Below are 26623 nucleotides of genomic sequence, written 5' to 3' on the forward strand. Positions count from 1 at the left end.
TAAGAAGGATGCAGACAAGCTGGAGAGGGTTCAAAGGAGGGCAACAAAGATGATCAGGGGACTGGAAACAAAGCCCTATGAAGAGAGACTGAAAGAACTGGGCATGTTTAGCCTTGAGAAGAGAAGACTGAGGGGAGATATGATAGCGCTCTTCAAGTACTTGAAAGGTTGTCACAGAGAAGAAGGCCAGGATCTCTTCTTGATCATCCCAGAGTGCAGGACACGGAATAATGGGCTCAAGTTACAGGAAGCCAGATTCCGACTGAACATCAGGAAAAACTTCCTGAGTGTCAGAGCAATACGGCAATGGAACCAATTACCTGGGGAGGTGGTGGGCTCTCCCACACCGGAGGCCTTCAAGACGAGGCTGGACAGCCATTTGTCAGGGATGCTCTGACTTGGATTCCTGCATTGAGCAGGGGGTTGGACTCGATGGCCTTGTAGGCCCCTTCCAACCCTACTATTCTATGATTCTAACCTATCCTCCTTCGATATTGTCTAATCTTTTCAACTTTTTTCAGCCATGTAGTCTAGTAGTGGACATCATTGCAACTGCCATAACTGCATCAAAGGCCTTACCACTTTCACAGCTATACTATTTAGTGTGGCCTTCCCCAACCTGGTGCTTTCCAGATGTTTTTAGGTACAACTCCCATCATCTTTGACCACTGGCCATGCTGGCTGGGACTGATGGGAGTTGTAGCCCAAAACACCTGAAGGGCACCAGGCCAGGGAAGTCTTATTTAGTGGCTCTCCAGAGCAAGATGCTCTTATCCCTTCCCCTCAACAGTTATTGCCTAGTATTCTGGCTGATAGTGACCCCTTCCTAAATATCTTGTAGAGATTAGTCTTTTGGCTGTAAGTGTTGAAGCTCCTGCTGTTGTGTGCTCAGCATGACTCACAAAGGATGTATTAACCAACTTCTGCAATTCGTTAAGAAGTAAGTGCCTTTCACTAGCACAGAGCCTAGGTAAACTACAGACAAATGAAAATATTGCTCACAAAATCACACATCTAGGGTTTTCATAAGCAAGGTTTGATTTGCATATTTAGCACAAGAGAGTCTACCTCCAAATAAGTTAGTTTGTAACTTTTGATTATTATTTCTAATGGCATACACAATTGGCTTCTACATACTTACTTGTACATAAACACATTTCCCAACACGAAAGGGTCATTAAAGGGTACTTTGCAATGCTCCACAAACCACGATGGCTTATTAAGTCTCCAGGCCCAAGGTTTGTTGCAAGACGATGGGTTTTTAAGTCATTCGTCCTACTTCTGTTTTTTTTTCTGCAAAGCTGACGCCTGTAGGTCAAATTAGCTATTTCTCTGACCACTGATATTATTCACTCCTAAGTGGATTGTTCGCTCCTACTGTAACCAGTGGCATTCATATATTAATTCTGACAACACAGAGTCTTGTGGCACCTTAAAGATTAACACATTTATTTTGGCATAAGCTTTCATGGACACTGCCCACTTCATCAGATATATGAAGTGTTAACCTTGGCAAATGTGCCAATTTAAGGTTAACACTTCATGCATCTGATGAAGTGGGCAGTTAGTCCTTAAGGTACCACAAGACTCTGTGACGTTTTTGCTGCAACACAGCTACCCCTTTGGAAATTAGATTAGTTCTGCTATCATATATTCATACATTCTATGGCTACCTCCACATAAAAAGGAAAAAGGGTTGGATTCATGGCTCAAACATATGGTTAATTATATTGCAGCATGAGACACAAAGGCTCTCGCATGTCCAGACAGCTGCACAGCTAAGCTATTCCCAGTTTTCTAAGACAAGCTGATGGAGAAAAGAAGAATTAACTTACTAGTTCCTTCAAAACAGCTTTCCCTCTTTCAAATCAAGACCAACACTATTTGTTTAACACAGGTACAACAGATGCCAAGCTTCTGTGTCAGGATTTCAAACCCATTGCTGAGCAGTAGTTAATACATAATTTGGAAAATTAACAAAGGAGGCTGACTGACTGGTATGGAATCAAGATAAAGGGGAAAACAGCATCTATGCTACACCTCTTTTTTCTACAGAACTTTCTACAGAAAATGACAGAAAGTTATTTATTTAATAGATTTATGTGCTGCCTTCTTTTATGGAATTCAAGCTGGCATTCATGGGGTTCCTAGGCCATCTCATAGAATCATAGAATAGTAGGGTTGGAAGGGGCCTACAAGGCCCTCGGGTCCAACCCCTGCTCAATGCAGGAATCCAAGTCAGAGCATCCCTGACACATGGCTGTCCAGCCTCATCTTGAATGCCTCCAGTGTGGGAGAGCCCACCACCTCCCTAGGGAATTGGTTCCATTGTCGTATTGCTCTAACAGTCAGGAAGTTTATCCTGATGTTCAGCCGGAATCTGGCTTCCTGTAACTTGAGCCCATTATTCCACGTCCTGCACTCTGGGATGATCGAGAAGAGATCCTTGCCTTCTTCTCTGTGACAACCTTTCAAGTACTTGAAGAGCGCTATCATCTCTCCCCTCAGTCTTCTCTTCTCAAGGCTAAACATGCCCAGTTCTTTCAGTCTCTCTTCATAGGGCTGTTTCCAGTCCTCTGAACATCTTTGTTTACCTCCTCTGAACCCTCTCCAGTTTGTCTGCATCCTTCTTAAAGTGTGGTGCCCAGAAGTGGACACAGTACTCCAGATGAGGCCTAACCAGTGCTGAGTAGAGGGCAACTAGTACTTCCCGGGATTTGGAAGCTATGCTTCTATTAATGCAGCCCAAAAGAGCATTTGCCTTTTTTGCAGCCACATCACATTGGTGGCTCATATTCAGCTTGTGATCAACAACAATTCCAAGATCTTTCTCGCTTGTAGTGTGGTTGAGCCACGTATCTCCCATCTTGTAACTGTGCATTTCGTTTCTTTTTCCTAGGTGCAGAACTTGGCATTTATCCCTATTAAATGTCATTCTGCTGTTTTCTGCCCAGCGCTCCAGTCTGTCCAGATCATTTTGAATTTTGTTTCTGTCTTCCAAAGTATTAGCTATCCCACCCAATTTGGTGTCATCTGCAAATCTGATCATCATTCCCTGCACCTCCTCCTCCAAGTCATTCATAAAAATATTGAAGAGCACTGGGCCCAGGACTGAGCCCTGTGGTACCCCACTCGTTACCTCTCCCCAGTTTGAGAAGGTCCCATTGATAAGCACTCTTTGAATCTGGTTCTGTAGCCAACTGTGGATCCACCGGATCGTTGTTTCACCTAGCCCACTTTGAGCTAGTTTGCTCATCAGGAGATCATGGGGCACTTTGTCGAAAGCTTTGCTGAAGTCGAGGTATATGATGTCTACAGCATTCCCACGGTCTACAAAGGAGGTTACTTGATCAAAACTTGAGATCTCCCATCTGGGCACAGACCTACTGCCTTCAGCATGGTTTCTGTATCATGTCTTCAGACCACTCTCTGGGGCGGTTAAACATGCTGTTGGCAGGATTTTTAAAATAGATTTTTGCAACAGCAATCAAAATCTTAAATCTCTTTAGGTTGCAGCACATGGATTTCCTTCCCTTCTTCCTGATGTTTCTCATCTATTCATGTCTTTCATATTAGATTTCTCAGTCACATTCCTTCATATCATTTGTCTTCTACTGAACATACTTGCCTCACATTTTTGCATTCATTGCTCTTCCATCTACTGGATCTTTTTCTTGTGTTGATGCTATTCTAACTCCATTTTTGTCTGCTGTAGTGGAACTAGGGGGCCTGGGTTCATAGGGTTGTGTGGACAAATACCATCTAGCCATAAAACAATTAACCTAGGTACAGACCTTTACCCAGGAGCCATCCTTCCAATATCAGCCTCTCAGAGTTTAATACAGGGTTAAGAGGAAAAAGAATTATTTATCCAAGGGAGAGCACTCAATATAAGCAGTGCACAGGCACTGACAATTTGAAGATAATTCCATAATCAAGAAACCTGCCAATGATGAAAAAAACCTGCCGGACTATCTCATGGTGGCTCAAGCTCCAGAAAGCCAGGAAATTGGAAGCTAAGGCTGATGTTTTAACAGGCATGTCCCATGATCAGTGATTATGTTGTGCAATGTCACAACTGTGCTTGCCTACAAACGTGCCCTCTGTGCACTTACACGTTTCCTTGGTGCTTGGTTTTACAAGGCCAAATCCAAATGAGGGGAATGGAGTGCCTGGAACTATCAAAGATAGTTGTCCTTGTCTTCTATTGTCTTATGAAGCATCTGAGCCTTTATTGCTAGAGGAATCCATCTGTGAGTTGACCCACGTCAACATGTGAGTAGCCCTGCCCCATGTGCCCACTATGTTCAACATGACTTACTCACAGGTGAGTGTGTGTAAGATTGCAGCATAAAAGCTACAAACTCTGTCTGTATCAGTGTGTTCCATCAGGCTGGACACAGGCCAGCGATTAGACTCTAGAATCTTCCTCAGCAACTCTCTGTCTGGCCTGCAGAAACCTCAGTTGTTGCTTTGCCTCTGGCTGGATGCATGAGGCCAAGTGGGCCTCTGCTCTGCTGTCTCTTTACCATCCCTCCTCCTCACTGCTCCAGCACCAGCCTCAGTCCCCTGCAACATACCCCTGGGACAAAAAGGATTCTTCACATTCTTTCCTGAAAACATGTATCCAACATAGGGCTATACTGAACAGAGTTAGGGTGCATCCTATGCACATTTAGTCATAAAACACCCCTACAACTTCCAGGATTCCCTAGCCAGCATGGCTACTTGTGAATTGTAGGACGTTTTTCCTGTCTAAATGGGCACTGGACTGCACTCTAACTCTATTGTGTCTCCTCTTTAAAAAGCCTTCCTTGATCCACTTTCTATTTATTGTTTAATTTCTCCTATTTCATTTTCATCTGAAGTCCTACATGAGTGATTTACTCCCACTGTTTTGAATTTCCTACCACTAATTCCCGTTTTCTGATCTGGCTTTTTCCCTTTTAGCTTTATTGAAACGTCCCTCAGTAAAATGTCTAGCAAAGAACACAGGACAATGCTATATCTTTTAGATCTTTCTGGAATGTTCTTCCTGCACATATTTATTTATAGCATTTGTTGCTCTTCCTCTAGCCTTTCTTTTAAATAAATCTTAAAACATCTTGTGTGTCTGCCTTTGCTTCCTATCTCATTCCTTACATTTTAAAATGTAATGTTATATTGGCTAGTTTGTGTTTAACATCTTATGTCAGAGGACTTCATTAATCACATATTCTTGTCCCTGTTTCTTGTTTATTTCAGATTGGATGTTTTCTGAGCAGAAACCTGCTCTTTTTTTTTCTTTGTGTCTAGTACAGTTCTAGGCATGATATAAAGAAAGTAAAAGCAAATTTTGCTAATAAAGCGTATGGAATAAGGAGCTACGGCGTTGGGTAGTTTATAAAACAAGAACTAGTTTTTCTTTACAAAATAAATTCTGTAAATAAAAATGTGTTTGACGTCTGGAGGGCGCCAAGTTGGGGAAGGCTTCTATATATGTCTACTCAAAAGTAAATTCTATTTAGTTCAATGGGACTTACTCCCAAGTAAGTAGGTACAGGAATGCAGCCTTAGTTTCTTGTGTACATTATACTGCTCTGAGATACATGCCAATAAATCATTATTTTATGAGATAGAAAAGGAGGCCAGTGGAAGTCTTCATGTAAAATTCAAAATGGGGGATACATTGGCCAAGCGATAATGTAAACACCATGTAAAGTTCCACTGCCGGTAACTACCATTAATACAACAGTTATAGGACAAGAACTACATCAGGTTATGGTTATGGGAATGGACATATCTGTCAGGACTGCCTCCCAGCACTACTCAGTTGCACTGTTTTGATAGGGTCATTATGGTAACTAGACCCAGCTGAACCTTACCTAACTTGGTACCAGCTCCTACTAGCCTTCCTTAAGAAAGGTGGAAAAGGCTACTAGCAGGCAAGTCAACAGACATTTCCAGACAACAGAAACTTTTTATTAACACACCTGTCTACACATACTCGTCAATGACCTGAGAAAAATGAACCAACCCTCTTCCAATTTCTGATCTGTTTGCAGGACTAAGTGACAAGAAAATGCATCAGAGTGCCACAGTACCTGCAAGAGGAACCACACACAGCACTGCGGGTGAGTAAGAGGATGCATACGGTAGCCAAGGGGGGTTTCCTCTGCACATTTAGTCTACTGTTTTTATTTTGTGGATTGTCTGTGTGCAATGTACCAGCCCTGGAGGGGTAGCGAAGAAATGGTGCCTTCGACAGATTTCTATGGTCATAGTAAAATGCTGTACTTGTACGTGTTTGCGTGGCAAGTGACTTACTTCTACAAACTGTGATAAAATACACTGCATTTGAGCATCTGATGTCTCTATGCATTTCTTGGAGCAACTTCACCGTTAAGCCAAAGCATACAAAAGTATATTTAGAGCCACAAACATAAGGTCATTGTCATCTCGTTAACTTGAATCAACCACAATCCTCCAGTTAGAAAGCAGTATACAGGTAATGGGGACACTCTAAAAAAAACGTGTCCCTTTTAAATCTCCAGAACAGCTCAATAGTGCTCCAATACTGAATAGAATTTTTTTAGCTGTATGAAAGTCGAATTCAGGGCCCTCCTTGGAGATGAGCATTTGAGAAGGTTAAAGAGAGATCTGCTATTCTTTGGGACAAGTTTTGCCTTCTAAAAGAGAAATAACGATTTATGCTACAAAGAGAATAAAAAGTTGCAGTGCTTCCTGAAGCTGAAACGCTCCTAACACCACCATGGAGATCCAACATGAGGTGTGCTGCACAATTCTCAGGGAGATTAATGGTGAATGAGTGAGCCAAACAATAAAATGAGTGAATGAGTGAGCCAAACAATAAAAGAGACTGAACCTCAGAGCTTGAAACCAGGAGTTAAAACAAAACAGGTTTGGTGAACATCACAGATCAGGTAATTTAAAAAAAAAATTCAATGCCCTTATAAAAATATCTCTACCCAGCTGAATTACACAAAGAATTAAACAAAGACCAAGATGCAGTAGGAGAAATGTTTTCTCAAGCTGTGAAATCATTAAGCATTTGAATGTCTCTTGCCCTTGCAGACCAATTCAGCTCCTGTCGAGAGAGTAATAATGAGATGGCTGATGACAGGAATCCATCCAGTCATGCACTGCAGGCTCAGCTCTTAACACTTTGTTCTACAAGAAGGGAACCATCACGATTGAAGCAAAAGCTGCGGCTTTACAACTGTGTTCACTAGCAGAGGTTTTTGGTATATCTGCAGCACTCCAAAGCTTCTCTCTTCAAGTAAAATATTACGTCCCATTTGGAAGGGAACATGAAATTAATGTGGGTGTTAATAAAAGGACATATAGGCGGTCTTGGGTATGTGTCAAATGCAGAGATTAAGGGAGGGTGAACTGCATGCAAGCTTGACTCCTTTTAAAATTCCAGGGGAAAATTAATAGTTGCACTGAGATGTGCGTTACAATGAGACAGATATAACCTTTCTCTTCCCACTTCAGTGACATAAAGCAAACTATCTTCAGCAACAACTGGCATCCTCCACCCTCTCCCAACCCCACCTCCATCCTCACGTGATTTCAGCTTGCAGTCTTAGCTTACTGCACCGCTATGGTTGTATTCCTACTGATGGTGCCCAGACACCTCAAGCAATGCTGTCTTGTTTCAGTCTTCCAATGCCTTTGAGTGCTATATATCTTCAAGGGGAAGGGGAAGAGCAATGGTTCAATAATAAAACACCAGCTCTATGCACAGAAAGCATTAGGAAAGAGTATTAGGCGATAGGGCTGGGGAAAAAACCTTTGCTTGATACCGTGGGGAGACACTACACATCAAAGATGACAAGGCCAAGTTAAGACCAGCACTCATTATAAGGCAGCCACTTACCTGACTCCTTGTCCATCACTACATGCACAAGATTAGTAATGAAAGCTCTCTCCCTCCATTCTATCATTACACAGTGCAGGAATCAGGTGGATGCACACTACCAGAGCACAAAACATACTGAAGTCCAAATGTAAGAACCCAGATCTCAGTTCCCAGCCCCATGTGCTGAACTGCCATGTGCTGAACAATATGCATCCTTCACTATCAGAATAGGCTAGCGTTTCTGAACCAGATGTGATCAGAAGGATTTTGCTGCTCTTGTGAAGCTTAAACCAGTATACCAAGAGAGCACTGGTTAGGGCAAAGGATGGGATATAAGGCTCTAAGGAATTGCAAGTAATAGCCAGGTAACAGACTAATAACCAAGGCAGCGACAGGCAATGAGAGAGTAGGCCTGAAGCTAGTTGGGAGTCATACACAATCCAGTAGAATTCAGGGACTAAGATTCCCCCGTGAGTTGGACTATAACACATCTGGGGGGCACCAGGTTGGAGAAGGCTGTGTTAGCCGGTGATTCAACAAGCCACAGGACAAGGTGGCATAAACCAAGGCCAGACAGAACAAGCCACTAAATGAAGGATCTCTAGGATAGAGTTCAGTGACAGGGCTTTTAATATTTTGCCCAGCATGCCAAAATGCTGAAATCCAGTATTAAGTGCAGTTATGCATCTTCCTACATGTTGTAACTACTGCCAAGATAGACCTTCTTTTTTCTGAACTGTGTGCACAGGAGTCCTAAAATGCCAGCATTGTTAGCCCTCCCAACCGAGTACAGTACAAAGAAAAACTCCAGCAGAAATTCTTCCGAGAATAAAAAACTATTTCGAAGAGCATTTCTCTTGAGATTATGCTGCCTGAACAATAGCGAGAAATGGAGAAAAAAACTATGTGTGGGCCCCATCATATCTCCCAAGTTTCTTTTAAGTAAAGAAGAAACTTGGGAGATATCATGAGGGCATATAAATAATACAATTCCATTTCTCAGCTGAAGACAGAAATTGAAAAAGCAAGCTGCTCATATGAAACAATGAATGCCTGCTATGAACAAAGCAGATTCTAGAGAAATGTAATAAGAATCAACTGTAGGCAAAAAGGCAGTAACTGCAATGTACTGTGGATTTTTCCCTTGCCTAGTTTTCAATATCATATAAGCACTTTTGAAAATAAATATTTGGGGCAGTTGCCACCCACACCTTGCTTTACTTGCCGGAGATGCTTCAGCTCTTCCTCCTTAAGAAATACTCTTAAAGTGCTAGTAGCCACAACAGTGCTACATTAAAATAGCTCAGGCGTCTTAATTTAGTTGCTCAATTGGGTCTTGCCATCTTAAATTGTTTTTAGCAGTTTGACATTGTTTTAACTTTTTTGTATGTTTTAAGCCCTGTTGTAAGATGACTTGAGTCTTGTTCGGGGAAAGGCATCTAATAAATAAATAAAAATTATCCCATCTGGTGCCCTCCAGATGTTTTGGACTTCAACTCCCATCAGCCCCAGCCAGTATGGCCAATTGTTGCTCTGAGAGTTGTAGTTCAAAACAACTGGAGGGCATCAGGCTGGGGATGGCGGCAACAGCTTTATGCTGTGGAGCTTGCCTGCAACACCCAATGCTGAGCAGGTAGAGTTTGCCACTCAGGTGCTTGCCCAAGGGGAACTGCCCTTTGCTCCAGGCAAGTGGCAAACTGCAACAGCATCATCAAGCAGTCTAATAAGCAGCTCTGCCAGTTAGCATTCTACCTTTCTGCATGACAATCCCAACGTTCTGCCACACTTTCAACAGGCCATTCTGAGAAATCACACCTTAAAAAGGACTGAGCAATACTATATTAACTGGACACAAAAGAGAACTATGTAGTTGAACACTCTCACATCATATAGGTATGAATGTTATAGATAAGGCAACTTGCTCAGTGTATGTTCCCAATGGCTTTGTCTGTTGCACCAAGTATTATCTGTTGAGCCCAGCCCTCAAACAAAATATTATCAGCTAAGCAGCATTCAGCCATGCAGGAGCTTTTAAATGGTTCTGGAGTTACAAAGCTAGTAGGCAGTCCCCCAATACAACACAAATCATTAACTTTTTCGCCCAGACGGTGGGGAACAATCACGCGTTCATTAGGCTACAAAGGGAGTAGCCTCTCACAACTGGACAGGGATCTACACATTTTGGCTTGCCTTAGTAGCCCAGTCATTATTTGCATCTCTACTAGCCCTGCTCCTTTCCCAAGTCCAATGGTGCATAGAGGATTGGGGTTGAGGTTGGTCTCTCACTTTGCCCCATGGCTTTGTAGACACTCAGAAGAAGCAAGAGAGATTCTTAATACTTCCAAATGTCTGCAAAACCCTATACAACTGACCCCTCCATGACTTCTCTGAGTATGTAAGAGAAGTCAGGAGGAGGTATGAAGTCTTTTTCTCTCGCATAACTGGCATGAGAAAGGGGGGGGGAAATCACTTTGTGGAAGGAAGACCGGGTGGGGTGGGGTTCCAGGTATCCAGGATTAGGTGGAGACCAAAATAATATTTATGGTTACCACTGGCTATCTGGCAATTTAATCTGTAGATCCTTGTAAACTAGACTATTTCCATTTCATATTTGGGGGGGGGGGGGGTTCCAAGGCTTCAAAGTGATTTTTTTTACATAATAGAGGGAAAAGATATTTTGAACTTGAGCAATTGCTAACAACGTATTCAGAATGCAATTATATTTGACAGTTTAATGTCAAATGCCATTCCTTAGATAAAACTCTCAGCGGTTCCCAGAAGGCAGGGTCAATGCCTCCTCAGAATTCCTGCAAGTTCTCACATACACAATTTCTGGAGAGTCGTTGTTGACACTGTTCCTATATGAATTATATTAGCTCCTGTCAGAAGTGTTTGCACGGCCAATAACCACAGCAGTTGATGCAAACAATTAATGCAGAGCCATATGGGAAAGCTTTCCATTAATAAAAACGTACATACTACCAACAGAAAGGGACAAGCCTCAGTGGTAGTCTCATTCCAGAGGAGAATGTGACACTAGTAATGTCACTTGCTTGAGAGATCTTGGGAGTGCCAGAAGTGGACCGCTAACTAGTTTCTACTCAGTCAGTATGAACCCTTTATATGGGGAAATCTTAATTTCCTAGACTCTTAGCTCACTCCCAGAGCTTGGGGGAGGTGGGGGGAAACAAGGTATTCCAAACAGCAGAAGTCCTGTTCTCAAGCAACTTCCCTTGGCATGGGATGTAGTTTGTTTTATGAAGAGTAGATCACAGGTTGATAGTGTAGTGAGCTCCTCTACCTGTTTCACAATTCCACATCCTTCCCATTATTCAAGTCTGTCTTGGAGTGCCCCAAATACTTCAATTTAAAATTCGGAGTACCTGACGGGCTTCTCCCACTCATTAGAATAGCAGCTCTCATGTGAATCCTATCTAATGTCGATCTGCTCCCTTCAATGCAGCTTCTTCTCAAGTGGGCCCATGATGCAGGGAGCATCAACTACTCCACTGCTTCTATGAAAAAATTGATAAGGTCTGGGCCTCCTTTCTGTAAGGAGAACTCAGGATTGGTAACAGGGTAGAGAAGATAGCGGTACATGTTCTCATAACACCAGAGCAGATATTATAAGGCTGGTAATACAGTGAGGAAAAGTTAAACTTCTTACAAGGATCCTTAAAGCAAGAATACCACTCTTGTTTCCTTTGGATCAGTAGCATTGTGTCAGATATTCCCAAACTGACAGTCATGCCAAAAGTTTCATACAGCATGTATCCCAAGGGCAAACAATGAGATTCCTATGAATCAAGGTATTGTTGCTAGCCAAAGGGACCTCAGCTACTGCGCTCTATCAAAATGCTATTGTGTCACTGCAGCAGGAAAAACGTAACTGGCAAGCACTCCAAAACTCCAAAGCACTCTAATTTGGAGTTAACAGCTACTGTTAACATTTTTACCTAAAAAAGCATACAACAAGCAAGCCACAGAACTATCACTCTCAGAAAGTTTATACTGAATAGAAATTTTAAAAACTCATTAAGCATACAGTGATCCCATCCTGAAAGAGGAACTATTCTTGTTAAGACCAACTGCTAGGCTTCCATGCTGTCAGAAATGCAACACTAGATGCTGTGCCCCAGGAGCCAACATGTCAAGTTCTTCACTTAATGCTTTCTAAATTTTCAACAGAGTTCCCACAGTAGCTTTTGCTGTTAGGATGCGATCAACAGAGCCATTTCTGAATGACAGCAGAGCTGAATCAGCCTGCCCAATACTTATGTATCAGGCAAACACAATGCTAACCCCCATTTTGACCGCTCCTAGTCCAGATGGACTAACAGCAAGAGTGGCTCAATAATGTCAGTGTTTGTCTCAGCTACTGTTATGTCAAACCCGCACACCATCAAGAAATTCTTCTTTGAAATACTTCCTGTTGTATTTCCTGTGCTGATGCTCCGGTCGCTGGTTTCATAGCAGCATCAAATACCTATGTACAAAATGGGTACAAATAATGAACTGTTAGCAGAGAAAGCAGGACACTTGTCCCGTCATTTTGATCTTTAGGAGGAAAAAAAATTACCAGGATTTAAGAATATACAAAGGTATATTCTAGAAGTTCACTAATATGAGTAGCAGCATTTGAAACTTTTTCATTTTCTTTTCCTATTTTTCCACATCCAAAGGCGTAACAATAAGTTGAACTGCAATTTCCAAGTTTTATGGGAACATTTTTATTGGTTTACAGTTATATGAATACTTAGGTTTTCCTTTTGAAGCCAATTTTGATTTGATACATACAATGTCTGGCCTGAGCACATTTAAAAAATGCAGGTCAAATGGTTTGCTGTGTTCTCAAGGGTCAGATTTTGGGAAACATAACATTATAGTTCCAAAACAGAAATGTGTTCTGTCATTCATCTCCCCGTTTCTTAGAATGTCCTCATTTACTATGACAGGAGATCAGTAGCCAGAAGATATTTCGTCCATTTCTATTGAGGAAATGCCCAAGGACAAACTTGACTTTCTCATTCTAAATTCTTCCTCTACTTACAATCTGCCTTAGAACCACCTTTTTGGTTCTCAATTTGCCATTCATAAATGTTTGTCCCACCGCGCAAATTATGTTAATCTTTCTTGAACACTGTGCAGACAACCTGCATTAACCTTGTATGTAGCAACTCCCAGAGCTTAGAAAATCTAGTTTTGGCACAGACAGACATGAGCATCAGACAACTGTACCAACAGCAAGACAACCTCTGAAAAACAACCAATGGGCAGCCCCAACTAGAATTTGTTTTAAGCAATTCAAACAAAAAACAATACTACCCAATACTACTAATTAAAATCACAGGAAGTGCATGAAAAGGCCTTCAAAATTTTCATCGAGTTACTCCCTTCTCCTGAATTTATGAAAGGCTCCAAAAAAAGAACAAAATGTTACTGAAGCTGGTAGTTCATTACCTGAATTTTTCCTGCAACGACAGATTACAAAAGACGTTGTCTGCAGAAATAGATTGATTGCCTTTTTCAGAATAAGTGGAGCACCACAGTAACAAATCTGTAGTTCTGCTGAGTGTGTTAATTACAAGAGACCAGAATTTGCAAAACTATAGCCCCAAGATGTATTTGCTTTGGAGACCTAAATATTGAACAAACTATTCACGCTTCTTCTAACTTCTAAATACTTCCCCACCAAAGAGAGGAAAACAGATCCTCAACCAATCTCTTCTGAAATTAATGGAGGGTGGTTTGAAAGGAGGCTAAAGAGAAACACGGTCTTTCTCCCCTTCCATGAGAAGCAACTTCATGACGTACGTCCACCTTCAGTACGTTAACCGATCAAGTTCTTGATGATTTTGTGTAGAACCTTGATTATGCTCCAAGACTAAGAAAAAGCTAACTGGAGGCTCAAGACAGCAATGCTGTAATCAACTGGTATTTGCTTCACTCTAGGAAAAAGCACATACCTTAAAAAAAAACCCTTTTAAAGTTGTGCAAAAAGAGATGAGAGATGGCTTAGATTGATCAGAAAATCACCCTAGCTACCAATGTAAATTACACTGTAAATGCCAGAATCTGGGAGTGGCAGGGGGAGCATCTCGGACAAATTACTGGCTTCACAACTTACAATAAATTTGAGCCAGTTTTAAAATAACTGTACACTTTCTAAGAATGTTTTAAAGTTGGATCAAATAAACCATCAAAACAATACCAGTAAAACAGAACAGAATCACAGAGTACTTGCCAGTGGTTACCACACAAAAACTCATGCACATGCCTGAACTACAAACATACTAAAATAGAAGACTGGTCTGGCTCCCAGAGTTCACAACCCAACAACAAACCTTGGGTTCTCTTCCTGGGTTGTTTCTTGTTAACAACTGACAGTTATGGTGCAAGGTTCACATGTAACAACAACCCATAATTCAACCACCAACAACAATTCAATGACAACCCATATTTAACCCATACTCCCCGACGTCATTACATGTGAACCAGGTCTCGGTATCCTTATGAGCAAGGGACACAGGTGCTTATTAAAGTCCTATTTTAGTGACATCTAGGGATGATGTATCTATTTGGAAACTAGTGCAATAAAATCACTTCCTGTCTCATTAATTTTTGCATAGCTATTAATAAAGACAGTCACAGTGTGATAATTTTTGTTAAGGTTTAGTAGAATAATCACAGAAGTTTCATTCAATTAAATCTGCATAACAGATGAAACTATAGTTCTCAGGGAAAAGTATACTTTCTTTAGTTTTAGATGATGCATCATGTTTCAGCAGCCATAATCCTAGAAGAGACATTCCCCTTTTCTCTCTCATGTGGGGCAGAGGGGAACCTACATTCACCCACACAGCTAAAACATTCTTTTCAGTAAGCCTCAAGCTCACATGCTCTGCCCTCCCCCAGCATGGAGAAGTTTGGAAGCTTTTGCTTCCAATCGCAGCTTGTTGTGACATCTGAACCCGGACAAACTGGTTGTTCCTAACTATGATTTAGGGAAACAAGCCAAGTTCAAACTAAAATTTATAAAGTGGCTCATTTCAACATAATTAAGATTAACCTCAGTTTAGGGTTCAGGAATAAAGCTAAACTACAGTTAATCTCTCCTTCATGGATCACTGCGTTGTTGTGGCGAAGGGGCTTGCGTAACTCAGTGAAACCATAAGCTATGCTGTGCAGGGCCACCCAAGACGGACAGGTCATGGTGGAGAGTTCTGACAAAATGTGGTCCACTGGAGAAGGAAATGGCAACCCACTCCAGTATTCTTGCCAAGAAAACCCCATGGAATGTATCACAAGACTAAAAGATATGATGCCGGAAGATGAGCCCCTCCGGTCGGAAGGTGTCCAATATACTATTGGGGAAGAGCAGAGGGAATTTCCAAGTAGCGTCAGAAAGAGTGAAGTGGCTGGGCCAGAGCCGAAAGGACACTCAGTTGTGGATGTGTCTGGTGGTGAAAAGAAAGTCCGATGCTGTAAAGAACAATATTGTTTAGGAACCTGGAATGTAAGATCAATGAATCAAGGTAAGCTGGAGGTGGACAAACATGAGATGGCAAGATTGAACATCGACATCTTGGGAATCAGCGAACTAAAATGGACAAGCATGGGCGAATTTAATTCAGGTGACCTTTAATTCAGGTATCTACTACTGTGGGCAAGAATCCCTTAGAAGAAATGCAGTAGCACTCATAGTCAACAAAAGGGTGGGAAAAGCAGTACTGGGGTACAATCTCAAAAACGACAGAATAATCTCAGTACGAATCCAAGGCAAACCATTCAACATCACAGTAATTCAAGTCTATGCCCCAACCACTGAGGCCGAAGAAGCTGAGGTTGATCGGTTCTATGAAGACCTACAACACCTTCTAGAACTAACACCAAAAAAAGATGTCCTCTTCATCATAGGGGATTGGAATGCTAAAGTAGGAAGTCAAGAAATCACCGGGATAACAGGCAAGCATGGCCTTGGTGTACAAAATGAAGCAGGACAAAGGCTAATAGAGTTTTGCCAAGAGAACATGCTGATCATAGCAAACACTCTTTTCCAACAGCACAAGAGGCGACTCTACACATGGACATCACCAGATGGTCAATATCAGAATCAGATTGATTATGTCCTTTGCAGCCAAAGATGGAGAAGCTCTATACAGTCAGTAAAAACAAGACCTGGAGCTGACTGTGGCTCAGATCATGAGCTTCTTATCGCAAAATTTCGGCTTAAATTGAAGAACGTGGGGAAAACCACTAAACCATTCAGGTATGACCTAAATCATATCCCTTATGAATACACAGAGGAGGTGACGAATAGATTTAAGGGATTAGGCCTGATAGACAGAGTGCCTGAGGAACTATGGACGGAGGTCCGTAACATTGTTCAGGAGGCAGCAACTCAATCCATCCCAAAGAAAAAGAAATGCAAGAAAGCAAAGTGGCTGTCTGATGAGGCTTGACAAGTAGCTGAGGAAAGAAGGGAAGCGAAAAGCAAGGGAGAAAGGGGAAGATATACCCAACTGAATGCAGAGTTCCAGAGAATAGCAAGGAGAAACAAGAATGCCTTCTTAAATGAACAATGCAAAGAAAATGAAGAAAACAATAGAATGGGAAAGACTAGAGATCTCTTCAAAAAAATCGGAGATCTCAAGGGAACGTTTTGTGCAAAGACGGGCATGATAAAGGACAAAGAAGGCAGGGACCTAACAGAAGCAGATGAGATTAAGAAGAAGTGGCAAGAATACACAGAAGAACTATAAAGGAAAGATCTTAATGTCCCTGATAGCCATGATAGTGCGGTCACTGAACTTGAACCGGACATCCTAGAGGGTGAAGTCAAGTGGGCCTTAGGAAGCATTACTAACAACAGAGCTAGTGGAAATGACAGTTTTCCAGCCGAGCTATTTAAAATCCTAAAAGATGATGCTGTTAAAGTGCTGCACACAATATGCCTAAACATTTGGAACACTTAACAATGGCCACAAGACAGGAAAAGGTCAGTTTACATTCCAATTCCAAAGAAGGGCAATGCCAAAGAGTGTTCAGACTACTGTACAATTGCACTCATTTCACATGCCAGCAAGGTGATGCTCAAAATCCTACAAGCTAGGCTTCAGCAGTATGTGAACCGAGAAATACCAGAAGTACAAGCTGGGTTCCGAAGAGGCAGAGGAACTAGAGATCAAACCGCCAGCATTCACTGGATCATGGAGAAAGCAAGAGAATTCCAGAAAAACGTCTATTTCTGCTTCATTGACTATGCTAAAGCCTTTGATTGTGTGGATCAAAACAAACTGTGGCAAATTCTGAAAGAGATGGGAGTACCAGACCACCTTATTGTCTCCTGAGAAACCTGTACGAGGGTCAAGAAGCAACAGTAAGAACCAGACATGGAACAACCGATTGGTTCAAAATTGGGAAAGGAGTACGACAAGGCTGCATATTGTCGCCCTGCTTATTTAATTTATATGCAGAGTGCATCATGAGAAATGCCAGATTGGATGAATCACTGGTCGGAATTAAGATTGCCAGGAGAATTATCAACAACTTCAGATACGCAGACAATACCACCCTAATGGCAGAAAGCAAAGAGGATCTAAAGAGCCTCTTGTTGAGGGTGAAAGTGGAGAGCGCAAAAGCTGGTTTGAAACTCAACATTAACAAAACTAAGATCATGGCATCTAGCCCCATCACTTCCTGGCATATAGAAGGGGAAGAAATGGAAGCAGCGACAGATTTTATTTTCTTGGGCTCCAAGATCACCGCAGACGGTGACTGTAGCCATGAAATTAAAAGACGCCTGCTCCTTGGGAGGAAAGCTATGGCAAACCTAGACAGCATAGTAAGAAGCAGAGACATCACCTTGTCGACAAAGGTTCGTATAATCAAAGCTATGGTTTTCCCAGTAGCAACATATGGCTGTGAGAGCTGGACTATAAGGAAGGCTGAGCACCGAAGAATCGATGCTTTCGAACTGTGGTGCTGGAGAAGACTCTTACGAGTCCCCTGGACTGCAAGGAAGTCAAATCAGTCCATCCTAAAGGAAATCAACCCTGACTGCTCATTGGAAGGACAGATACTGAAGCCGAAGCTCAAATATTTTGGCCACCTAACGCGAAGAGAAAAGTCACTGGAAAAGACCCTGATGCTGGGAAAGATTGAAGGCAAAAGGAGAAGGGGACGGCAGAGGATGAGATGGCTAGATAGCATCACCGATGCAATGAATATGAACTTGAGCACACTCCGGGAGAGAGCGGAGGACAGGAAGGCCTGGCTTGCTATGGTCCATGGGGTCAAGAAGAGTCGGACACGACTGAACAACAACAGTTAATCTAAAATGGAAGCAGAAGCTTCCGATCATTCCTTGCGGAAGAACCAGATGAAGAGAGGTAAGGGGAGACTGCACAAGCCTGAGCCTTACTACAGCTCTTCCTCATAACACTAAACCGTGGACTACTGTTATATGCAACCGCAGCATGTAAGTGTATTTCAGTGTACTTAAGAGATGTAAAATTTCCGGAAATGTTGAAGCCATGGAAAAAAACTATTTTTTCCTGATTTTTCAGGAAAAAATGGAAATTTGGGGGGAAATGGAAAAGTAATACTTATATTTTTAAGCACTCTTTGCAGTTTGAAAGTCACTTTGTTGCTTTAGGGCAGCCTTTCTCAACTTGGTGACCTCCAGATATTTTAGACCTGAGCTACTATCTGCCTCAGGCAGGATGGCCAATGGTCAGAAATGCTGCCCACTGTAGTCCAAAATAACTGTAGGGCGCCATGTTGAGGAAGGCTGCTTTGGGAACGTAAAGCAACCTTTATGTTCCTGAAGTTATATTATATATATTGGGGTTTGTTCATAAAATTATCATTGTAACTGAAAACTTTAGAAAGTGAACTTAGTAAATTTGTAATTACTGTCTGAATAAACTATACTTTTAAAATGTAATATAGCAAACATGATTAATTTTATGCACAAACCAATTTATACATAACATATTTTAGATTCCTAGTTTATCTCTGACTAGAGGGAACTTCAGCAAGTATTCCCTGAAACATCTGTATCATCCTAGAAACCAGAAGAAGCAGGAAGAACTGGAGGCAGAGGAAGACTAGTCCAGAAACACAGGATTCTGTAGAACAGAACAAAACCTATCAAAAATGTACATTTTCTTCCATATTATGAGATGGCAGCTCTATTCACATGTTGGGAAACTGAGCATGGCTTGCCGCATCCCAAAATGCCTACCAATAAAAGATACATTGGATCAGTAATTTTAATAAGAAATGGAAGAAATAAGTATGCTGGGAATCTTAGAGAGGTTTAAAAAACATTTTGCTATAATTGCGGGGGGGAGGGAGTAAAGGCTTGGTAACAGTCTATAAACACCTTGTCTTAAATCCTAAAAGAAAATATTTCATAATCCAAAGCTGTTCAATTTTTCCCATTTTTGTGTGAAAAAAACAAAAACGGTTCTTGGAGAAAAACAAAAAAACTGTTTTTTTCCCCCGAATTTTTCTGGCTTTTTCTGGGCTTTCACATCTCAGTTCACTATTTCCACCCTTAAAGCCCATCTCAGTATCTATGGGCAGTATCCAATCAGACACTAGCACTAATGTAAATTACACTGCACTAACGTACGGGACCTCTAACACAATGCCAATAGCATTAGCTGGTGCGACGGGATTCCCAGAAAGCCCGGTGCACCAGTTAATGCTATTGGTATTGCACTAGAGATCCTTTATTCTAGCACAACATTTATGTTAGCACTAGTGTCCAATTGCACACTGCCCTCTATCTTTTGGGGAAAATGTATCAGCAAAGGACAGTATCCATGCAGGGAGGCTTCCACCCTTAAAGCTGGCCTAAAGATCATTTTAAATAAAAAATAAATAAAATTAAGTTTTTTTAAAAAACCAAACTGGAGAGCTGCTCATTTTGCACCGTGACAAAACACATACAGTGGACAAGTTGCTGAATCTCCTACAATCACAGGACTGTTTCAGTTGCAGAGCCAAAAAAACATTCATTTCGCTAAAATAATCTACTATATTTTTATTGTCAGAGAAATTATTCCATGAATCTAGAAAGCAAAACTTATGTGAAAACGTAAATTCAATGCACTTGCCTTCCACACCTCATTTCCTCACTAGGTTTTTCGTTTGATTTAAGTTTTGGCTAGTAAGTGGAATTCAACTTTCTCATTTCAATGATAAAAATCTTTGGTCCTCAGAGATATAAACATCTGAGTACATCAGAAATGGCTATGCCAATTATTATAAAAGCTGTTAACTCACTCCCAAGGCAATCTAAATTAAAAGAGCTCAGACACAAAAGCAACAGCCCCAAAGGGAAAGCTGCAAGTAAGGAAGGAAATTTTTGAGAGACACAAGCGCACTCCAAGATCTACAATGAAATGCATTTAGCAAAACCTTTCAACAGACATAATGGCCAACATTCAGAAACACTTCTCTCTGTTTTTATACACATATAGAAAAATGGGAAGGCAGGGAGGAAAGAGGAGTTTCTAATCTGACAACAAAAAAACCCTTGACTGCTCTTATTTTTAGCTATAGGCTAGGGTCACAATTCTCAACCCACTGTTCTGAAGTCAAGGTGACTACTTTGAAGTATGTGGTTTGAAGCTGATATCCTTCATCAGTACTACATGTCTTCTTAGGGGTATCAAAATAGACCTGGAAAGTTTCACAACAAGGCAAAATCATTTTGAGAAGTCTTTTTTCAGAAACCAAACCTTCCACTGTATAATGTCTAGTTTTTGATACTGATGAAGGCTTTCAATGTGTCCCTAGATGCAGGGTGAGGGCTTTATTTGAATAGGCTATGCTCAATATATAAGCTGCAATATAAGTGGCCATGCTAGAATTAGCTATTCCCATACTAATAAACTTCAGACATGTTGAATAATGAACCTGTACTTCATAACCTAGCCAGAATTCTGCAAAACACAAAGGAAAAATGGAAGACAAGATTTATTTTTCACAGCTTTATGCCAGATGAGCAAAAACTATCCAGAAATTGCTGGTTTAAATCATCAGGCTAGCATTACACATTGGTTTTGAGCTGCATGAGGGTCCCTCCATTTGCTGTCTGAAGACAGCAAAAATCTCAACACAATGAGAGTCTTTTAAAAGACTGTTGAATGTGCATAAGGAACAGAAATGGGAGTTCCGATATGTTTATATTTCTGCAAAACCTTGTAATTCATCAGCATATAAATATGATTAATAAATAATAAAAAACTGTACACTTGATGAGAAGACACTAAACGTTATATACACAGGACGTCAAGCATTTGACAACTACGGTTACTTTCCTAAAGCAGAGAGCTGTATTGATAAAAAATATTTTTTCTGGGCATGCTATTACTGTTCTACAACCAGGCTTCCATGGTTTATGTTCCTTTTATCAGAGTAATAAAATAGTACAATAAAACATATAACTGAATCTGAACACTGGAGATAGAGTATTATCATTCTTTATAAAATTGCTTTGTAAAAGCAGCAGGACTGCCCTCCACAAGAAATGTCACAGACTTTGGAGCCTTTGGTGTTTGGGCTCACATTTAATAATGCTGATCACTGATAGGCTGGTTCCCCTCCCGCTCCCATTTTAAACAACCATACAGAACCTCTGTCATACTGAACACAAGCTTGCCATTTAATTAGTGTCCTCAACATGGTGCCCATGGACACCTTTCTTGGTGCCCTCATTAGGCTCCTTGTCCCTCCATACTTTTATTTTAAGATTTTTTTAAAACTATTATTTTTTTTAACTGAGAAGCTGGCTTGCTATAAAGCGAAGTGTTGCCCTCCAGTTCCCTCTTTATCTGGGTTCAATAGAATGGCTGTGTGTTTTGGAGCTCAGACCCACCTCTGCCTTGTATTTAAAAGGAAATTAACTTTTCTTTTAGCCTCACCAGTTTGCCTTCTGGGAATGAGTGTTTGGTTACCAGCCATGCCCACCATTCATTTTATGAATAGGCAAGCCCCCCTGCCATGGCAGCCACTTTGTGAGAGCACCCATGACACACTCAAACTTCCAAATGTGCCCACTGACCCAAACAGGTTGGGGGCCCTTCCAATATTATGTACATATATGACCTTTGGAGGCTATCTTATCAACATGCCCCCTTGTTGTGGAGCCTACTTCCTAAAGAAGCCCACCAAGCTCACTCTTTAATTAGCATTATGAGGATGCTTAAAGCTTGACTCTTCAGAGAGCTTTGTACTGCTGGAAACATTATATATACTGTCACTGTTTATTTAACGAATAGTTGTGTTTTATGGTATTTATTGATTTAATTGTATTGTTCTGTGCCATGTGTGGGGTGCTTTGAGTGTCTAGGTTATAACTAGGCTATATTTTCTTATAAATCCACTAATGGAACACAACTCCACTTGTTACATAGGCTTTAGTGATTTCGCTTTTTTTAAGGTCTACTTAAAGCATTTACTTACCATATTTCCTGTGCTGTAACAATTTGAAATTAACAAGTAATTCCAGATTTTTCCAGGCAGCAAGGTGTCTTGCCTGATTGAGTCATTTACCAGTGTTCTCTGTGAAATACAGCCTCCCCGCTGCCCCCAACCACTTCAAGCAATTTTAGCAATTCTTGTTATGCCTCAGCATAAAACCGACCATTAATGAATCAGGCATTTGACACCATTTTACATTTCTAATGAGCAAAGAACGCCCACAACTTTTTTGAAGTGCTATGCAGTGTAGTTTTCAAAAATGGGCTTCAGTCTAATAGATCATCTCGGACATTCAGAAACAAGCTCTCCCTATCATAAGGCAATGAGCAATTTTTTGTTGTTGTTTCAGTTTCATTTCGTGGAAGCTCTACATGAATAAAATCTACCCTGGCCCCCTAGCCTTGCCAACTTTTATTTATATATGTTTGAATTGCAGTGGAAGGAGCCCAACACCACAAGTTATGCAAAAAGGCATATATTGAGCAGGGTCTTGTAGGAGTAATAGTGAGCACAGCTGAGTATCAGTTACCAACAGCACAGCAGAAATTGATGCTAGTATATGGCCTAAAGAAAGAAATGAATTCGTTACGTAGTCATCATACTCAAATTAAGTTTTCAAGGTTATCCTTTCTACAGTTAGTATTTAATACAGAACATGTCCTCCTCAATACTCATATGCTGTGTATGTATGTCCATTTTACCAAGCAAGTGCTCTGAAACCCAAGAGTTAAACAGTATAAGGTCACACGCCTGTCATCTGAATGACAAAATGTGGAAATCCAAAGGTAACATATGACAATTTTTTTAAAAAACAACCTTTAGTCCTTGCAAGTGAAAAGTCACTGCCTTACACAGAATTCACTTAAGACAGAGGTGCACACCTTGTTTGTTTGTTTATTTAAAGTATACATATACCTTCTTTCATACACCTATATCCCATGGCAGTTTGCAATAAGAAATTACAATACAATATAATTGCAACCCAATTTCTTGTTGATTTACATGTTATATCCACAGGCCAATAGATACACATTTGGTTTTCCTGAATCTCCGGATTCTGCTCTTTCTTATCTAAAGATTCTCCAGATTCTGTTTCTTTCTTCTTTGGTATTACATAGAGTACCAAAAGGCGGCTGCCTTTGTGTTAAAGAGAGGAAAATGCACCAAACATTTGCCCCTCAGCTCATGGACCCAAACCCAGGGAATCTTCCAGTTAAAATCAATGGAACTATTTTGTGCGTTTATCCACATTAGCCTCATTACATATTCTAAGCCTGAAAACCATTAAGAAATCCTACAATCCAGATCACTACCACAGAGACTTAGCCTACAATTCAGAAACAATTTTGTTCATCTATTTGAACAATGAAGTAGCTTATACTAGATTAGCAACCATCTCTCATAAAGAATGTCCTGTTTTGCAGAAAACAACAACAAGCACATTTCATTTTAAGAGCAGTTACAAAACCAAGGCTGCAATCCTGAAACACATTTACCTGGGAATAAATCCCACGGAACTCAGTAGGAATTACTTCTGAGTAGACATGTAAAAGATGGTTCTGCATATCACTCACTCTCTTTGGAAGTAGCACACAGAACTAAAACACCAAATGGTTATTTAAAAGACTCAAAATCTGCTTTTCCCTCTAAAGGCAAGAGACAAAGATGTCATGTCAGAAGTTTAACTAGCTGCTTTATGAACTACTCTGAAGCCTGCATGTGTAAAGAACATGTCATTCAAAACTGAAACTTCACTAAAAACTATGGACATCAGTGGACAAAACAAACAGAAATAAAGCCTTTTAGAAATAGCAGGATATTCTTGGGCTGGTGCAAAATTTGCAACAGATGAAATGACCCATCAGTACATGTCAATTCCACAGTTTGTGGTGAGTTTGTCATGTGTCTCATCCTTCCCTCCTCCATTTAAGGGCTGTGCCTCCCCATTGTAAGATATCCTGCTATTGCAGCAAGAAAAAAGGACATTACTATTGTTCTTCCACATGCTAGAATCAATTCAGTCATTCACGCCCCTCATTTTTCCAGGGTGACTACTCAAATCTAAATACACAGTTACCCTGTTCATTAAGTGACAGCTACTTTCATGCATAAAAATAAATCAATCCAGAGAGCATCTAACTTGAGGTGTTGTGTAACATATGAAAATATTGTCCACACAACTGTTCTCATAAAGAATTGCTCCAAAGCATTATGAGAGTCCATATATCAACCTTCTGGCTTGGTTTTACTTCTCCTACCTTGTGCAATGATGAACATTCAAAACAAAAAAAGGAAGGGAGTGTAAAACAGTGAAGTTTCACAAAACCAACAGCCCTAAGCACTGCAGGAAGCTAAATGCACAGAGAAATGTTCAACCCTTACTAACCGCAAAAGGGGAACAGTTTAGGCAACTATTTAATTCTGGGGGGTGGGGATGGGAGGGAACAGAGTGACAAGAACGATTAACCAGTTAAAAAGACTGAAAAAGAAGCAGCAGTTAATAAGGTGGTCATCTCAAGATGGGGTGCAAAGAAAATCTCTTTCTTACTGGGCAAGCCCCCCAGTAAGGCAGTAATGGGCAGTTACCCATTCCCCAGAAGCTATCTCTGCTTATTTGCAGTTTACATTATCCTTTCCTAACACCACATCTGGTGGCAGAGAGTAGAAAATGGGGTTGGGAATCGCCATCAGCAATTATCAAGGCTGACTGCGGAAACAAAAATTGTGAGGTTTGGGGGAAGTGTAAGAAATATTGGGGGTGGAGGATGCAGGCAGATTTCATGTTGTGGGCTCTGGAAGTATTCAGAAAGGTCATCCACTGTGGAGAAATAAGCAGCTGAAAACTGCCAAGCTAAATTTGGGAAACGAGAAGGGGCGGGGGGAGAGTCTCAGTGGAAACGTATTTTACAGGGGCTGCAGAGCACATTCGGGGGCATGGCCGTCAGAGTTCTCTTGAGAGGCCATGGGATCAGGAAAGGGAAGGGGGAAAGTGTATGCCGCATATAGCCAAGTTACCGGGCTTACAAAAAGATGGGGTAGCTAGGATAGGGCTATCTGGCCCCTTCGACTTCTGACCCCCATTTTGTCATCGTACGACGCCAAAGAGCTGCAGTTCGTTCAGACGCTATTTCTTTCAGCCTGGGATCAAAGGAGGAGGGATCCTCTCCAAGGTGGGCTAAAGGAGTCGGGAAGGAGCAGGGGTGTGGCGGCCACAGAGAAGCCCAAGCAAAAAGCCGGCGCCTGGGGCAGCAGGGTCCTGGGAACCCCCCGAAGTACAGACTGAAGGCAGGGGGCACCGTTGGGGGAGTGGGACCGAGCGGATGCGGGATCGAAAAACGCAGCTAGCCAGAGGGTGTGCGCGCCCGCGCGCTTTCTCTACAGTGGCACTCCTACGCTTTCTTGGAAACAAGCCCCGCGGAACTCAGCGAGGCTTACTCCAGAGTAAAGACGGAAAGGGCCGAGGCAGGGAGGCTGCATGGGGGCGGAGGAGAGCATCCCTGAGGCGGGGGGGGGGGACACCCGGCGGCGCGGCGCGGCTCTCACCGAGGAGAAGCAGCTTCACCTCCCGCGCCGCTTTCTCGCCGTCCTCGCGGAGGTTCTTGTCGATCATCTTGGAGCGCTCGGCGGCCGCTTTGTCCTCGGCGCTCACAGTGCAGCCCATGGCGCCGCTGGGCTCGGGCCGGCCGCGGGAGAAGAATCGGAGCGCGAGCAAACGGCACCGAAGCCCGGGCTGCCTTGGCTCGGCGCTGAACGGCGCGGCTGGGGCGGGGGTGGCTGCCCCACACGGGCGCTCAGGCGGCGAGCAGGGCGGCGCCACTTCCTGCGAACCCCTCCGGAGGCCGGCGCGGCGGGGTCTGGACAGCCGCTGGCTCGGGGGGGCGAGGGCGGGGATCCGGGGGCGGGACCGCTCCTCGCAGCCCGGCTCGGCTCCACAGTCCGGGAAGGGAGGAGGAGGAGGGCGAAGAGAGGAGGGGAGTTTGGGCGGGCTTGGCGTCACCGCGCGGAGGAAGAAGGGGCGGCCCCGGACGCGCGGCACTCCGGGGTTGGGGCCGGAGTGGAGGGAGGGAAGAGGAGGCGGGATGTACGGGGCAGCTTCGCTGAGGGAGAGGTGCGGGAAGGCTGAGGTAGAAGGGCGGGGGGTGAAGAGGATGCTGCTGCTGCGTGGCTTGTGGGACCTGGGGCGTCGTGAGAACGCGGTGACGGGGCTCTAACTGGAGCGGAAGGCGCTAAACGGGGGGGGGGGGCTTCTGCTGTGAGACC

At 42.3% G+C, this 26623-nt stretch overlaps 1 protein-coding gene across 1 annotated transcript in view; it reads right to left on the minus strand.

The window, feature by feature from the left end:
* Nucleotides 1-26235, minus strand: part of GNAI2 (G protein subunit alpha i2) — a 204701-nt gene extending 178466 nt beyond the window's left edge. Inside the window, exon 1 of the mRNA XM_084839595.1 lies at nt 25907-26235. Within this exon, the coding sequence (XP_084695721.1) occupies nt 25907-26024 (118 nt within the window). The 5' untranslated portion in view covers nt 26025-26235. The remainder of the gene's footprint in view (nt 1-25906) is intronic.
* Between the last annotated feature and the right edge of the window lie 388 nt (nt 26236-26623).

Source organism: Heloderma suspectum, chromosome 2 (assembly GCF_057233095.1).
Source record: "Heloderma suspectum isolate Gila_16-S chromosome 2, 16-S_ref, whole genome shotgun sequence".
In the NCBI taxonomy this organism is placed as follows: domain Eukaryota; kingdom Metazoa; phylum Chordata; class Lepidosauria; order Squamata; family Helodermatidae; genus Heloderma; species Heloderma suspectum.